Source organism: Engraulis encrasicolus, chromosome 18, assembly GCF_034702125.1.
Source record: "Engraulis encrasicolus isolate BLACKSEA-1 chromosome 18, IST_EnEncr_1.0, whole genome shotgun sequence".
NCBI lineage: Eukaryota > Metazoa > Chordata > Actinopteri > Clupeiformes > Engraulidae > Engraulis > Engraulis encrasicolus.
Genome location: NC_085874.1, coordinates 50,703,515 through 50,720,870, shown reverse-complemented (window position 1 = coordinate 50,720,870; position 17,356 = coordinate 50,703,515). Strand labels below are relative to the sequence as shown.

General features: G+C 45.7%; 1 protein-coding gene across 10 annotated transcripts in view; it reads right to left on the bottom strand.

Annotated features, from left to right (window-relative positions):
* Window positions 1–1,534: 1,534 nt before the first annotated feature.
* Window positions 1,535–17,356, bottom strand: part of reps1 (RALBP1 associated Eps domain containing 1) — a 40,088-nt gene continuing 24,266 nt past the window's right edge. For 7 of the 10 annotated variants that reach the window (XM_063223789.1, XM_063223790.1, XM_063223797.1 and 4 more), the window contains 7 exons: window positions 15,027–15,157; window positions 14,691–14,758; window positions 13,733–13,906; window positions 8,859–8,948; window positions 4,643–4,803; window positions 4,106–4,211; window positions 1,535–1,890 (listed from right to left, as the gene is read on the bottom strand). In XM_063223789.1, coding sequence (XP_063079859.1) covers window positions 1,822–1,890; window positions 4,106–4,211; window positions 4,643–4,803; window positions 8,859–8,948; window positions 13,733–13,906; window positions 14,691–14,758; window positions 15,027–15,157 — 799 coding nt within the window. In that variant the 3' untranslated portion in view covers window positions 1,535–1,821. The remainder of the gene's footprint in view (window positions 1,891–4,105; window positions 4,212–4,642; window positions 4,804–8,858; window positions 8,949–13,732; window positions 13,907–14,690; window positions 14,759–15,026; window positions 15,158–17,356) is intronic. The other 3 variants (XM_063223791.1, XM_063223795.1, XM_063223799.1) reach the window with 1 other exon arrangement.

Here is a 17,356-nt window from a genome sequence, read left to right as displayed (position 1 = left end):
CACACACACACACACACACACACACACACACACACACACACACACACACACACACATACACACACACACACACACACACACAACGGACCTCCATGTGGCCTTCGTGACTCTGTAAGGAGGATGGTGAGACAATGAAAGGTGGCCTGCCACGAATCATTCTCACGTCTCTTATCTCGTCTGTCTCCCAAACACCTCTGCTCTCGCCCGCCCGCCCGGAGCCACTGGACACAAGAGAGGGCCAAACTGCCAGCGTCGTGGAGTTCCCTTGGAGCCAGCGAGGCAAGGGTCCCGTTTGAGATGCTGTAAGCTACGCAAATCTGTATGCACAGCCCACACGCACACTAGGCAATCACATTGCATTCAGGTTGGGTTGAATTCTGCAGTGTAGTGTGCATGCATGCGCGCTGCGCAGATTTTAGCAGCAGCCTGCGGCATCAAGAAGGAGCCCAACACCGACAACTCCTGTCTCAAGAGGAGGTCGACTCAAGAGCGGGGGGCGTCTGCTTTGTGTCCCACTGAGCCTATTAGACTATACGGTGAACATCAGCCCGTCTCTAAGCCCCCCCCACACACACACACACACACCTCATGCTTATCCATTCACCTCAACCAGGGTGAACCAACGCGATTTAGTTTCTCATTTCTTTTCAAGGTCCCTCAGGCTTCAGCACATACTCTTATACCCACCCCCCACCGTGTTGGTACACGTTACCAGGGCTATAAATTAACTTTTTTCATCACTAGACAAATTTCGCTAGTAGATGACGAGAACCCCTTTAGCCTGCGCTGCAACATGCTACAACAGACAACGGAACTCTGCTGCTAGCTTGGCAACAACACAAACCGCACCGCGGCTGCAGCACTCACGACTGGTGCAGCGATTCGAACGTCTTCTTCAAACGTGCCGAAACGTGTAACAATTCCTTCTAGCCTTCAAAAACCCTCCCCTCATCCCACCTCAAAATGCCATGCCCACGTTGAGCGTGCGTGCGTGTGTGTGTGTGTGTGTGTGTGTGTGTGTGTGTGTGTGTGTGGGGTGGGGTTCAAGCTTGGGTCTCTCCCAGATACAGTATTTGTTGTACTCACTCTCTCTCTCAGACACACCAACACACACACACAATCTCACAAACACCAACACACACACACACTCTCACAAACACCAACACACATGTGCACACACCAACAATTATATATACCTTTGTGTCGCTTTTTATACCAAGAGTGTTACTCCTTTCTCACTCACTAATCCTCTCTCTCTCTCTCTCTCTCTCTCTCTCTCTCTCTCTCTCTCTCTCTCTCTCTCTCTCTCTCTCTCTCTCTCTCTCTCTCTCTCTCTCTCTCTCTCTCCTCTCTCTCTCTCTCTCTCTCTCTCTCTCTCTCTCTCTCTCTCTATCCTCTCTCTCTCTCTCTCTCTCTCTCTCTCTCTCTCACACACACACACACACACACACACACACACATACACACACACGCACACGCAAGTGCACACACACACACACGCGCGCGCGCGCGCACACACACACACGCACGCACGCGCACACACACACACGCGCACACACACGCGCGCACACACACACATGCGCGCGCACACACACACACGTTAAGACCAACACAGCAGATAGGGCTGGGCGGGGCGAGGGGCTGGGCGGGGGGCTGGGCGGGGGGCGGTGCGGGGCAGGTGAGCAACATATGCATCCGGCAGGAAGCTCTGGGTCTGGTTCCGGTTCCGGTTCTGTCCCCCATTACCACGTGGCAGATTGTTCCAGAACACACAGACGGGAGACGTACGTACGTACAGACAGACAGACAGACAGACGGGGGTTACAAATGGGAAAATGGCCGCAGCTGCTCTAGTTGAACCTCCAAAGATATCCGCTCCTCCAGCAAGTCCTGCACGAAAACACACACACACACACACACACACACACACACACACACACACACACACACACACACACACACACACACACACACACACACACACACACACACACACACACACACACACACACACACACACACACACACACACACGTTAGAACCAAGAACAAGTGTAGTTGCATGTGTGGTAAACATGAAAGGTGTTCTGCCCCCAGTTTTAAACTGACATAGAGGGAATAATCTGTCATGAAAAGTGACGCGTAAGTTGAATGTTTGTTGACGTTTTGTCGGTATATCGGTGTGTTTAATGCAGTGACATGTTTGTGCTCTTATTTTGACGTGGGGTTCTGATTGCGTGTGCCCGTTTCTATGGCAGCGGTAGTAAACTCTTGCTGATGAATGAAAATAAGTGAAAGTGAAGAAGCAACACGTAATGAGTGGCAGAAGATTATTACACGTTGTATCGGAGTCCTAGTGTCCTCTCTAAGGCAGCAATGTCTGTAAGTGTTTTATGTAAGGGTTAACGTTCGGCGAGAAGGTCGCTACCGTGGAATAGCAGCACGACAGAGAGAATCTTTAGACCCCGACGCGGAGCGGAGGGGTCTTGTTCTCTCTGAAGTGCTGCTATTCCACAAAGCGACCGACTCGCCGAAAGTTAACCCGCTTATTATATGGATATACTTAAATGACTCACACATGGCGGGGACATTTCTTTAGGCCTATTTAATGTTAAGATTGTTGCTGCGCAAAACAAAACAGTGCCGTTGTGGAACACCGCTAGGCAACAGCTAGGTAGCCAGGACAACAGGTGTTGTCTATCACAGCAGCTGATTAGAGTCTTGTTGAAAAGTCGCTTTAGCAGTGAAAAGTCTTGTTGCCATTGACAGCGGTCTGTTATAGACCAACCCGTCCGTTATCGAAAAATAACAGACGTGCGAACGTTGGGGAGCCCCGTTGAAATGAATGGAGCATTCGACTGATGACGTCACAACCATATAATAAAAGATTATAATACCTACCCTGTAGAGATTACTCGTATTGATTGTGTCAATGTTAGAAAACTTTACGAGCGCTGTTCTGTGTGTTATCGTAACCCTCCATTTAGCTTTACCGTTATGATGCTGGCCATATTTATAATAACAACATGTACCGTAATCCTATTCTGTTCTTATCGCATGTTATTGTAATATTAAGCTAGCGTGAATATGTGGTCAATCTATTTGTAGCGCGCTGAAGTGATATAAAGTAATGGTTTCATATATTTTCTCGCGTAGATGGCTTGTTAAAGCTAGCATGATTGTTGTAATAGTGTAGTGCTCTATGGTTTTCAGGCAGACGCCTACGCCTTATAAGTGTTTTTGATTCTTCTGCTTCACAGTTTCACAAGTTGTTTCCGACAAAATAAATGCCCAGTTTTTGTAAGAAACTCAAGTTAAGCTGCCTGTCAAAGTCTGTGTACGCACGCACCACTGCTAAACACGCAGATAACCCTTTGAGGAGTACCATCACAAATATGTGATTGGAATTTTGCCAAAATTTTGAGTTCTCATTATGATGTCATAATGTCTTTGCGAGATTTTTTAACACAGACGTCTATGGGAGCTGTAGAGTGTTCCAGTAAAATTCTAGATGCACCTCTAGAAATTCCTTACTCCTCAAAGGGATAAGGACAGAACAAAAGGGGAGCAGGGATATTTACAAGTGGTTTTGACTTCGTGTACTGGCGCCAGGTAAGAGCAACCACTAGGGATGCAAATTATCGATTAATTCATTAATCATTAGTTGATAGCCTTATCGATCGACTTGCGATTAATTGATAAGCAGCGTTTTCCCCCCGAAATCTCAATGTTTCTCAAAAAAAAACCTACTTAATCTAAAAATTTTAATTAAAAATAGAGATAAAATACCACATTTAAATTCATTCTATTTCAATTCTTTAATTAATCCAAAGATGATTTAAATATTCCCACTATTCACACCCCTCTTCACATACACTCTCCATATGCCCATTTCACCTGGGTCTCTTGTCAGCTGAATTATTGATTAATTGCGATTAATGTTTTTAAATCGATTAACGCATTGATCGATTAAAGTTGATTAATCATTTGCATCCCTAGCAACCACCGGTGTCAAATATAATATAAATGTAATGAAGTGCAATGTGATGGTGTTGTGTAAACACACACACGCACATGCACACGCACACGCACACACACACACACACCTTCAGCTGTTGTTGCAGCTCACTGTTGAGTCTAGCCAACACTGTGTTTGTCTCCTTGTTCCTCCTGATGGAAGCTTGAATGGCCTTCTTATCTTTGCCAACAGACCTGAGAGAGAGAGAGAGAACTTGATTTGAACTGGGGTATGTGCTGGGATGGTGGGCTGTGTGTGTGTGTGTGTGTGTGTGTGTGTGTGTGTGTGTGTGTGTGTGTGTGTGTGTGTGTGTGTGTGTGTGTGTGTGTGTGTGTGTGTGTGTGTGTGTGTGTGTGTGTATACAGAGGTATGGAGGATCGTGTGAGTGTGTGTGTGTGTGTGTGTGTACCGAGGTATGGAGGGCTGTGTGTGTGTGTGTGTGTGTGTGTGTGTGTGTGTGTGTGTGTGTGTGTGTGTGTGTGTGTGTGTACCGAGGTATGGAGGGCTCTGTGTGTGTGTGTGTGTGTGTGTGTGTGTGTGTGTGTGTGTGTGTGTGTGTGTGTGTGTGTGTGTGTGTGTGTGTGTGTGTGTGTGTGTGTGTGTGCACGTGCGTGCGTGTGTGTACCGAGGTATGGAGGGCTGCGTGGCGAGCACGGTGGCGATGAGGTTGCTCTTCTGAGGGGGGAGGGGCGTGTCCTCGTCCGGCCGCAGCTCGTCCTCCGACTTCAGCCGTCGCCGCACCGGCTTGGGGGGCGGAGCCAGGGGCCCGCTCGAAGCCCCTTTGGCCTGACGGGAAATTAACAAAAAAACATCATTTGGAGTTTTGGTACAAATACACGGCGTTCAAAATTATTATGCAAATGTCATTTGGAGTTTTGTTACAAATACACGGCGTTCAAAATTACTATGCAAATGTCATTATTTTTATTATTTTATTATCAATATAAATGAGCTTGGGAGTAGGCACCATGGGTCTGCTTAACCATCAAGAGTCAAGAGTTTACAGTCATTGTCAAAAAAGCAATGAAATTGTGTTAGGAGTAGTGCAACTCTCAGTAGCAGTAGCAGCAGATTTCCAAGTAAAGTGCATTAGTGGTAAAATGTGACACCAATTCCAAATTCCAAAGAAAGCAGACAAAACAAAATGACTGGGAGCATAAACAATGTTGTGGATTATTTACGTTCAGTTATTTAATGGCACGACATTTTGGACGATTAGTCCTTCATTTATTCTTTTGTTTACCCTTTACTCGCTGCTTGCCGTCATCTTTTGTATGACGATAATTTAAACAAAATCAACCTTACCAGGGGTGATGGTGAAAAAAAAATCCTGAGCCTGAACTTTTTCCCCTGCTCTAACGACGACGATGACAAGATACTGCATAGTGACGTAACGTAGGCCTATTTTGACACATTATTCAAACATTTAATAGCCTGTGTATTACCATTATTCAAACCCTGAACCTGTAACACTTTGAGATAAGAATAACCTAATGGCTAATTATTATCAATGTTTTTATTTTTGTAACTTTTTGTACTCTGTCAAATCTGAAATCAGGTATGGAGCCTGAATACCATCAGCCCTGCCTTACTGCTGTCTTTGGTCTCAAGCTGCCCACTTGTTCCTGATGAAATTAACCACTGGGTGTAGTCAGTGCTACGTCTACAAAAGTGTTTCTCAAACTTTTTCAGACCGAGGACCACGTTGTCCCCCTAAAAATCTTCAGGGACCGCCTGTCAACTGAACTGACAGTTGACAGGTATTAATTTGACACTGCTAATTTCGATGCAGATCACTTACTTTTAATTCACATTTACAAGCCTGTCTTATTGTGGTGAAAATAAGACTTCATACATGTTAAGCTTTGCAATAATGCTACAAATATAGTCTACTGCTAGCTTGTCTTGGAAAAATAGAAATACCCTCATGGACCACCTGAGCTCTGTCACGGACCACACTTTGAGAATCACTGGTCTACAATGACCCAGACACAGACACAGACACAGTCACCGCTTTATTGCTTGGGTGTGAGTGCCTGTGCGTGTGGTAGCGGTAGGAAACCAAGACTATAAGTTATGTCAAAATTAAAACTGGCCACAGAATAGACATTGTGAGTCAGGCGTGATTGTTCTGGTAGATTTTTTCCACCCCGTCAACTCTCTGGTGGTGGCAACACCCTTTTAAGGGCAGACGTGACACAGGTTTAATTTAATCTAAACTCCCCAGACAGTGAAATCATGTTCACAAAATATCAAACTGAAAAATGAGAAAAGGTCGCCCCATGCATAGGTTTCTTTATTACACATAATAAAGAATGTGTAATAAAGAAACCTATGCATGGTGCGACCTTTTCCTCAGCACCCTTAAAAGAAAAGGAAACATTGTTGGGTGAAGCCTGCTCCAAACTTTATGAACACAAAATATCAAAAACAACTGCATGCGTCACCTCAACATCTACTCATGTTTTAAAGGGCTTTTTATGTCTTCATTAGATAGCAACAGGGATGGAAATAAGCACCCGTCCACCTGCCAATGACGGGTAAACTTCAGTGGTGACTGGTAAATATTTCAACCCACCAGTCACTTTTACTGGTAAAAATGGCTAGTGACTGGTAGATTTTAAAATCTACCTGCCACAGTGACTGATGGGGAAAACAATTAAGTTCCACCCCTGGATAGCAACAGTGAAGAGATGACAGGGGACCCACTAGTTTGACGCCCTCTCAGTACTTACGTGGTACATCACATGGTCATGGGGTCAGGGCCGCTGACAGCTTTGGCCGTGCCCTGGACTAAATCATGTGAAAGGGCCCCCTCTCAGCCCAATAGTATAATGCAGGCCTTTTCAATTGGAGGCCCGAAGGCCACATGTGGCCCAGACACGGCCCATATGTGGCCCCCAGCTGTAGCGTTATACACTGCAGTTTGGGATACTGCAGTACAACACTTTCTTGTGAATCCCTTCAGTGATTTTCTTGTGAATCTCTTGCTCGTCTTGCGTATTGAAAATTCAATGTTGTTAAGTTTAAAGTTAGAACTTTTAAAGTGCTTGAAAAATGTCTTTACCGTGTGTTATTGATGGCTGAAAATGTGCAGGCCAACTTCATGTTTTGGTATTGAAATGTGGCCCAACTGAAATTCTAATTGAATAGCCCAGTAGTATAATGTAATGAAGACCCAATTCTGGGCCCCCTCTCAGCCTGGGCATGGGAGAACTTCCCCCTGTGTTGGCACCCCTGGTGGGGTAATTTGAAAATGGCCACGGGCCAGAATCGGACCTGGCTCCCCAGCGTAGTGGCGTGGTGCCTTAGTCACTGGAGACACACCCAAGGTAGACATCTAGGCTCCAGTGGCGCAATCGTTTAGCGTGCGGTACTTATGAGGTAGAACAGGCTGCTGAGCAATGCCAAGGTTGTGGGTTCGAGCCTCACCTAGAGCAGGTCACCTTTAGGGGCAAAACATACCAAAGCGGAACGGAACGGTCGCGGGACGAACGCAGTCTTTCTGCTTAGTTTCGGACGGTGTGTTTTTCTCTGCCTTTCACACTGACAGCGTTGGCGTGCGCGGCCAGTCCTGTTCAAAAAATCCCCACAGCCAAAGGTAGCATGCTACTTTGCCATTCATTTGGATGAGACACCGCCAGTCGCCGGCGTGAAAAATACGCTCGAGTTCTATTTTCTAAATGCAGCGCGGCGCGTAGCCGGCTTTCGCGCCGCTTACGCCCGACTGCCGCCGGTTGGTGTGTAAGGACAGATATGTTTCAATGTATTTTCACAGACGCCGGTAAAAAACGATCCCGTTCCGCGACGCTTTACCGCCCTGGTGTGTAAGACCCCTTAGATGGTGAAATATCATCATGGGGCAGTCATGGGTAAGCGGTTAGGGCGTCAGACTTGTAATCACAAAGGTTGCCAGTTTGACTCCAAACCCGCCAGGTTGGTGGGGGGAGTAATTAATCAGTGCTCTCCCTCATCCTCCTCATTGACTGAGGAGCAGTCACAATCACAGTCACTGGCTATAGTTCGACACAAGTGGCCACCAACTTTGGTCAAACCCATTACCTGAGAAACAGTTCGGAAAACAATTGGTTGCCCTCTGACAAACTTGCAAAATAATAATGGTAATAATGATTACAATAAAACAATTGTAACACTGCCTTGTCTGTTGTTCAAACGGCTAGTTATGCCGCACAGTTATACCTGGGATCGATTCCAGCCCTTCCCGATCTCTCTCTCTACACCCGTCCTGTCATAGTAAATAGAGATGCACCGAAATGAAAATTTGTGGCCGAAACCGAAAAATAATTAATCACTTGGCCGAATACGAAACCGAAAATTACAGTTCAGTTAAAAGTTATTAAAAGTTAGGTTTTTCATTATTTAAAAATATTGCTTAAATGTAAGGCTCAAAATAAATGTTTAGACATGTTTTTCAAAGAAAATAAATGTTTATTTGAAATCTTCAAATATTCGAGTAGAACTGAAATTAGTGTCATTACTGTCCATTTTCAATTCTTTTTCTATTCGGCCTCCGATTCGGCCATTCAGTTGGCTTTCGGCCGAAAACCGAAAGTGTCTTTTTTTGCGTTTTCGGACGAATATTTCCGGTGGCCGAATTTTCGGTGCACCTCTACTAATAAAGGACACAAGCACCTCCCAAAACCCAAATGCACCCTCCATACATGAATTGTAAATTGTTTTCTCCTAGCTGCGCACAACTCAACCTCTGATTGTTGGAAACCGCTGCCGGTCAAAAAATTAGCTCACGTGGTTGGTTGCCAGTGTCTTGCCCTGCCTCACAACATCGTGTTTATAAACGCAGTGAACCCATGTATGCTCACAGAGTTGGCCGTAGCGGCTGCCCTCTCCTCACTCTGGCCGTCGGACTTGACCGTCCTCAGGGGCCCTGCAGTCTCCCCACTCAGCTCCACCTGAAACAGGAGACACACCACACACACACACACACACACACACAACCACACACACACACACACACACACACACACACACACACACACACACACACACACACACACACACACACAACCACACACACACACACACACACACACACACACACACACACACACACACACACACACACACACACACACACACACACACACACACACACACACACACACACACAAACACACACCCTCTTACATACATATATGGACAGGACATGCAACCAAATGCTTAAAGAAAACACTTCACAATAATAATATTATTACATAAAATTAAAAAATGACAGTACCATTTTCTACTGACAATTTGTTACTATTAATACTACAACTGTGTGTGTGTGCGTGCGGGCATGTGTGTGTGCGTGCGGGCATGTGTGTGGGCATGCGTGTGGGCGTGCGTGTGTGTGTGTGTTCACGCATGTCCACTTCTTTCAAATTATAAATGTGCAGTTTGTGCATCGATCTAGCAGGTTTCTAGTCAAGGCAACTGGTGAATAGCCTGCACTCGCCCAATACATTTATTACGGCACTTCAAAAAAAGCTACTTGTGCCCCCTTGAAAGGGACAAATCAAAGTGGGGGGGCCAGGCACCCCTGGGGGGCCACGAGGTGATGCCAGGTGGGCCGCGGCAGGTTGGCAGAAAAAATATTGTGAAATCAACTCAATAATTTAATACATTAAATAACTTGAATAAAATAAACCAAATATAAGCTAAACAATACCAGTGGACTCCTTTTCTTTTCAATGTTTATATATGTATTGTGATTTCTGCAGTACTTGAATGGTTTTAGGAATGCACCAATTTCATCGAGTTGTGAAACGGGTTGCACAGAAAAAGGTGCGTCACGGCCCATATCAAGAAGGGCCTTGGCTGGAATCTACCGGTATGGGGGGGGCTTTGGCATGCTAAAGTTTGGGAACCCCTGCCATAGCTAAACCGCCCAAAACCAATGCCCACCCTGCTTTCCACATGTAGGAGCGGGAAACTGATCTGCACAATGCTTGAAAAAGACTTAATTTAAAAGGAGCAACGTTTCGATCATAGATCTTCTTTAGGCAGATCTATGATCGAAACGTTGCTCCTAATAAGTCTTTTGCAAGCAGTGTGCAGATCCTTTCCCGCTCCTACATGTGACAATTTTTTGATTTGGCACCTGCTGATGCTTTTTTGGTGGATGTGCGCACTTTCCACTACACTCACCCTGCTTTCCACCCCACAGCCAACGCCAACCTCTTCCTTTCTCACCATGAAACAAGTTACGCACATCCTGCTGCCAGGAAAAAGGGTCCCTTTTGAAGTGTTTTTGCCAATTCATACCCGGAGCTAAGCGCATAGTGGAGTCTTTGTCTTTACAAAAAGGCCACACTTGTCCCAGAGAGTCTGCCTGCCGAGCCCTGTGGCCTTCAACATGCGTCGGGCCGGCAGCTGTGAGATCGGTCGAGGAGAATGCAAGCTATTAAAAATAAATATCGACCCACTAAGCCCCCCACATTGGGCTTGCATGCCCACCCACGGGGGCCCCGGTTCGAGTCCGGCCGGGGTCATTTCCCGATCCTCCCCTGTCTCTCTGTCCCATTCGCTTCCTGTCACCATCTTCAACTGTCCTGTCTAATAAAGGCATAAAAGCCCCTAAAAAATAATAAATAGATATGGACCCAGCCGTGGCTCTAACGGCTCGGCACTGGACTGCTACGTGGGTGTCGACCCGGGTTCGATTCTTAGCCCGGGTCATTTCCTAATCCTTCCCCGTCTCTCTCTCTCTCTCTCTCTCTCTCTCTCTCTCTCTCTCTCTCTCTCTCTCTCTCTCTCTCTCTCTCTCTCTCTCTCTGCTCTCTCTCTCTCTCTCTCTCTCCCCCCTTCTCTCTCTCTCTCTCTCTCTCTGTGTCTCTGTGTCTCTCTCTCTCTCTCTCTCTCTCTCTCTCTCTCTCTCTCTCTCTCTCTCTCTCTCTCTCTCATCTCGTTTCCTGTCATCTCCCACTGTCCCGTCTGAAAAATAATAAAATCCCCAAAAATAATAAAACAAATAAATAAATTGTTTCCAGTCCCATACTTCACTGTCCCGTCATAAAAGTTACACCTCCACATACCACATATAAAAAAAACTAAATATCTTCTTATAATCAAGTGAAGAGGGGGCAGAGGTGAATTGTACATATTAAAATGTGTCAGATGAGATTGGTCTCACTTGAACTGCAACAGAACTTTTAACCATGCTTTATCAGTATGCACTGGAGTACCAGATTTAACAATGATGCAAGTGGCAAGTCATGGAATGACTTCATTGGAGACAGAGAGTTTGAGGCTCTCTTCTGTGTGCGTGTGTGCGTGTGCATGTGTGTGTGTGTGTGTGTGTTCACATCCTGCCAAACAGAGTTACTGGGCTAAAGTTTAATCTCTTTGGAATTCCCACCACAGAACCCACTGGTTTATTACGTCTGAACTGCACAAAGTTATTGAGAACTGCACAAAGTTACAGTTATTATGTTGGTGGGCAGTTACCGTATTGGTCCTAATATAAGACGTGGTTTTTGTTATAAAAATAGTATTCTAAAAAGGGGGGTCGTCTTATTTCCGCGCGCTAGACAAAATAAAATAAAAAACTTTTTTTTTTTTAAACTTAACCTGAATGCGGTCATTATGCTTCACAACAATGCCACAAAACTCAATACTGAACAGGTTTAGAGATTGATTTGTCCATATCAAATTTGCAGATGCTTGTTTCGTGATGACTGTTGCACCGCACGTCTATCAACTGTCAATGTCAACGCGATTCGGTTGGGGGGAAACACATCAGTCAATCACGGCTTGTTGCTCTGCTTTTATTTGTGTTCGGTTTTACAGTCTCATCAGGAAAGCATTGGTTGTTCTCTCTGGTCACCCGACAACACCACTTGAAACTAAAGAAATGAAGGGTGATTTGACGAACAACCTAAATTTTGGATGCTGTCATCATCAGCCGATCAATGGTCATCTGTGTGCGCGAGAGAGCGGCGCCTTTGACAAGCATGCCTATTTGACGATATCCCTCAACAATGCAACAACATAGAATAATGGTTAGGGCAAGAGATTGTCTTGTTCATATAAAGTTTTACCCTTGGCACGAAATTAATGCCAATCGGACTTCTAATGTCAACTTGGTGCTGAACGGCAGTGCATGGGTTTCAAATGCAATGCGCTAATCTGCTTTCAGATCTGCGTTTGGTTTCTACAGTCCAACGAAAAACTTTGAATGCATAAAATGAACGGCGATTTGGCGAGACGGCTGCTGGTTAGGCTAGATATTGCTGTCAACTAAGCATTTTGCAAAATCTGTGCATTGCACAATAGGTAGGCTATCTCTACTGGACTGGTTGTCTGGCTGGCGCAGATGCTCTGAGTGTAGGCTATGTTGCGTCGCACTTGGAACAGGCGCGTCCGGGCGGCTGTAGGTGCCTACTGACACTTGACAGGTAAAGTGAGCAAAGAGGAAAAGGGTATGAGTAGCCATCTGTGGTCTTTTATCGTGAAAATTTCATGAAAATGATATTGTGAAATTTGTTCTATGTAAAAAGCCTCAGATATTCCAACAAATTAAAAACTGCATTTGAAAGAAGTTCCAATGTGAAACAAAATTTAGTCTTCAAAAAACTTTTTTCCTCAAAACATGAGCCTGAAAATGGGGGGTCGTCTTATATTCGGGCCAATACGGTATTATGTTGGTGGGCAGTTATTACGTTGGTGGGCAGTTATTACGTTGGTGGGTGTGAGGTTGAACAAACACACTAAAATGCAGCATCTCCCTCAGCAGGACTGTCCCATGACATTGAAAAAAGAAATTATAATTACTGGTCGGAGGGGTGAACTCTGTTGTAGTTTGAAATGTGCTAATAGTAGCACCTCATTAAGAATGTCAACAAGCGCTTTCCCCAATCAGCTGCAAGGATTGTATGAGAAAACCACGCCTTTGCAGACCTAGGCATATGGCATACCTCCAGAGGGATGTTGATGGAGTAAAGCCTCGTTCACACACGTCGATACTAGTTGCTCAGCGAATGAAGTCAATTGAATGTCTGTGTGTTCCAGCGAGACGAGGAGGCGAGGAGTGTACAAGCGATGCGATGTGGGCGGATCCCGAGTTGAAAATATTTTAACTTCGAGCGAGGCGAGTATTGTAAGCAATTGAAATGCAGAGTTTGGTACCTCTGGCTTTTGCATTGTCAGTTAAAGCCGCGGGAACGCTAAGCGAACGTTCGCTGAGCTGAGCGAGTGGCGAGTAGGTGAGTGAGCGAGAAGCTAGTAACTAGGAGCGACGTGTGTGAATGTAGCTAAAGGCGGAACCCATTCATCTGGAGAGAGACAGATTACTTAAAGGGGCACTGTGAGATTTTTAGTTGTTTATTTCCAGAATTCATGCTGCCCATTCACTAATGTTACCTTTTTCATGAATACTTACTACCACTATCAAATTCTAAGTATTCATTATGACTGGAAAAATTGCACTTTTCATACATGAAAAGGGGGATCTTCTCCATGGTCCACCATTTTGAATTACCAAAAATAGCCATTTTTAGCTGCAAAAATTACTCTACTTGGGCCATACTAGAAAATATTTGTTCATTACTTAGAAAGCTTTCATGTAAAGATCAAATTTGGCAATTGGCAGCCCAGTTTCAATGAGAAGCATAGTTGCAGTACCCTTTTTGACCATTCCCTGCACAGTGTCCCTTTAAGCATGGCAAGGCTGGGCTAGTCTCGGTGTGATGCCCACCTGTGCGCTCTCCGGGTGCTTCTCAGCGTCCTCCTGGGGCTGCTCGGCGAAGGCCTGGAACTGGCTGAAGTCGGCGAAGTTTGGCTGCTGAGGCATCTGCTGAGGGGAGGTGCTGAGGAGAGACGCGCCTCCCTCACCCCCCTCTACCGACCGGTGGCTATGAGGAGCAGAGGCCTGGAGAGAGGAGAGGAGAGGAGAGGAGAGGAGAGGAGAGGAGAGGAGAGGAGAGAGGAGAGAGGAGAGAGGAGAGAGGAGAGGAGAGGAGAGGACAGGAGCGGAGAGGAGAGGAGTGGAGTGGAGTGGAGTGCCATGGAGAGGAGAGGAGAGGAGAGGAGAGGAGAGGAGAGGAGAGGAGAGGAGAGAGGAGGAGAGGAGAGGAGAGAGGAGAGAGTGTAGGGGAGGGGAGAGGAAAGGAGGAGAGTAGAGTAGAGCAGCAGAGAGGAGAGAGGAGAGAGGAGAGGAGAGGAGAGAGGAGAGATGAGAGAGGAGAGGAGAGAGGAGAGAGGAGAGGAGAGGAGAGGAGAGGAGAGGAGAGAGTGTAGGGGAGGGGAGAGGAAAGGAGGAGAGTAGAGTAGAGCAGCAGAGAGGAGAGAGGAGAGAGGAGAGAGGAGAGGAGAGGAGAGGAGAGGAGAGGAGGAGAGAAGAGAGGAAGAAAGACGAGAGGAAGAGGAGAGGAGAGGAAGAGGAGAGGAAGAGAGGAGAGGAAGAGAGGAGAGGAGAAAAAGAAAGGAGATGAGAAATGGGAGGGAGGAAGAGGGAGCGGGTGCATGTTAGCTGGGGTGTGTGTGTGTGTGTGTGTGTGTGTGTGTGTGTGTGTGTGTGTGTGTGTGTGTGTGTGTGTGTGTGTGTGTGTGTGTGTGTTACCTGGGTTGTGTGTGCGTGTGTGTGTGTGTGTGTGTGTGTGTGTGTGTGTGTGTGTGTGTGTGTGTGTGTGTGTGTGTGTGTGTGTGTGTGTTACCTGTGTTGGCAGTGGTCTGGGAGGCACAGCTGGAGGGAACGCTACGCCACCTGCAGGCTGCTGGCCTGCTGAGAGGGAGGACACCACAATACACAATTAAAAGGGCTATGCCACCATTTTGGGGCTTAATACAGTTAAAATTGTTGGCTGGGGTTTATAAAGGTGGTTAAGTGTCTTGTTTTTCATGTAAGCCGTTGTCTTGCTTTAAGACAAGTTAAAAGAGGGAGCATGTCGCTAAGCTAGTGAAAGTCAATGCATCCGTGTAGCATGCTTGTATGCTACAGTGATCCATTGACTTTCACTAGCTTAGCTACATACGCAGCAGGTTTACCTTACCTGAGGTGACGGCGGCAAAGTTTCGGTTCATGTCTAGCGATGAGGATCGGGAGTGTGAGGCGTGGGGCCGTGGGGGAGGGGGAGGGGGGGCCACCACCTGCAGGCCCTCCGGAGACGCCCCCGAATGAGACCTGCGGACCCAGAGCACCAACACACACAATCAGGAATCACTTCAGCCCTCAGTCCTCAGTTATAATAGGCCTACTTTTTATGCCCGAATGACACCTAGGGACCCAGAGCACCAAGACACAGAATCAGGAATCACCTTCTTATTGACACCAAGCCAACTGATATTTGGGCTTTTTATGCCAGAATGAGACCCGAGGACCATGCCTGGTTACCACCAGACCTAATCACATGTCTTTCAGATCGAAACGATTGTGTAGAACTAAAGGCGGTATGGGAGTTCCCAGGCTACAGGGGACCACTAGTCAAAAAGAGAAAAACACGCACATCCGTCTCAAAAAGATTGGGTGCAGGACAAGCAAAAATACCATGAAAAATTGAAAGAAAAGTCTGCGACACCAAGCACGCAATGTACATTAAAAAAGAGCAACAGGAGCTTGGTGTTGCAGACTTTTTTACAGGGGACCACACCAAGACACAGAATGAGCAATCACCTCAGCCCTCAGCCCTCAATTATAATAGGCAGACTGATATTTGGGCTTTTCCCAGTTCAAGTTCAAGAGTTTATCAAAAGTTTACAAAATTGTGTGTGGAGCAACAACACTGCGTAGTTTCAGAGTGCTTGACACCCCCCACCCATATAAAATGATAAGTAATACATTTATAGTAATGATAAAGCAATAATATAAGTAAGCTATATATATATATAAGATATGTTTAGGCCAGAATGAGACCTGAGGACCAGGACCAGGACAGAATGAGAAATCATATCCTTAGGCATAGCAGGAAGACTAACAATTAAAACCCTTTAAAGGGACACTGTGTGAGATTTTTAGTTTTTTATTTCCAGAATTCATGCTGCCCATTCATTAATGTTACCTTTTTCATGTATACTTACCACCACCATCAAAATCTAAGTATTCATTATGACTGGAAAAAATGCACTTTTCATACATGAAAAGGGGGATCTTCTCCATGGTCCGCCATTTTGAATTTCCAAAAATAGCCAGTTTTAGCTGCAAAAATCACTCTACTTGGACCATACTAGAAAATATTTGTTTATTACTTAGTAAACTTTCATGTACAGATCAAATTTGGCAGAAGGCAGCCCAGTTTCAATGATCAGCATAGTTGCAGTACCTTTTTTGACCATTTCCTGCACAGTGTCCCTTTAACAGACTTTTTGGGGCTTTTCATGTCTTTTTTTCTGATAGCACAGCACAGGGAAAACAGAGACACATAATGAGATATCACCTCAGCCCTCAGTCACGGTAGGCCGACTGATATTATTTAAATAGACTTTTTGTTTGCTTTTCTTTGAGATTTGTTTTTGGGGCTTTTTATGTATTTTCTGATAGCACAGTACTGGGAGAATTACACCTGCACACCAACTAGATAGAGTGGAACAGGTTAGGATTGGGGGTGGGGCTAGATCGAATTTTGAAATGCAGTGTAATCAATTGACCCGTTTAGAGTTTGTAAACAGATATGACGTAATTTGGCTGCGTGCGCACAGTTGCTCAGAATTGACCATACACCGTTCACTTGTACAGAGACTCGACAGGTGTTTTTTCCGAAATAAGATAACGGATGGTCACGCTAAAATCAGATATGCAGTGGGCACCACAGACACAGGCATTCCTGGTGATGTCCTCAGTCCAGTCAGTAGTTTAATGTAACAACAAACATCTCCTATGCTTCTGGAACAGCCTCTTCCCTCTCAAAATAGCATAACAAGTGTACTTTTCGGAATCTCTATTTTTTTATCAATGTACATGCTTCAGAAGGGCAGTTTTTCTCTCTTTAGAGTCAGCACTGTCTGTTCGCGTTTCGTCAGTTTTACATACAGCCTCCCTACTCCCTATTTTGCCCATGCCTGTAGTTCACCTCTTGGCCGCTGTCGAGAGAGCGCAGCCCATTCTTTCTGAATGGAGTCTGCACTCCGCCGATGGCGGCCCTAGAGTGCAGTACCACCCAGAAGAGTGGAGTCTCTCGTAATCCCCTTAAAACATCTCTGGTGTGTTTGAGTCAACGATACGCACGCATTCATGAGGACGTCGATCCTGAACGGGTCAATTAGAGGCTTTGTAATAATAAATCTATGTTGCTCGCACAATATTATTTTCCCCAAAGGCAAAATATGAGTGGAATAAACCTCTGGGACAACTGAAAAAATGTGTTCCACGTTTCCGGACCTCAGAGGT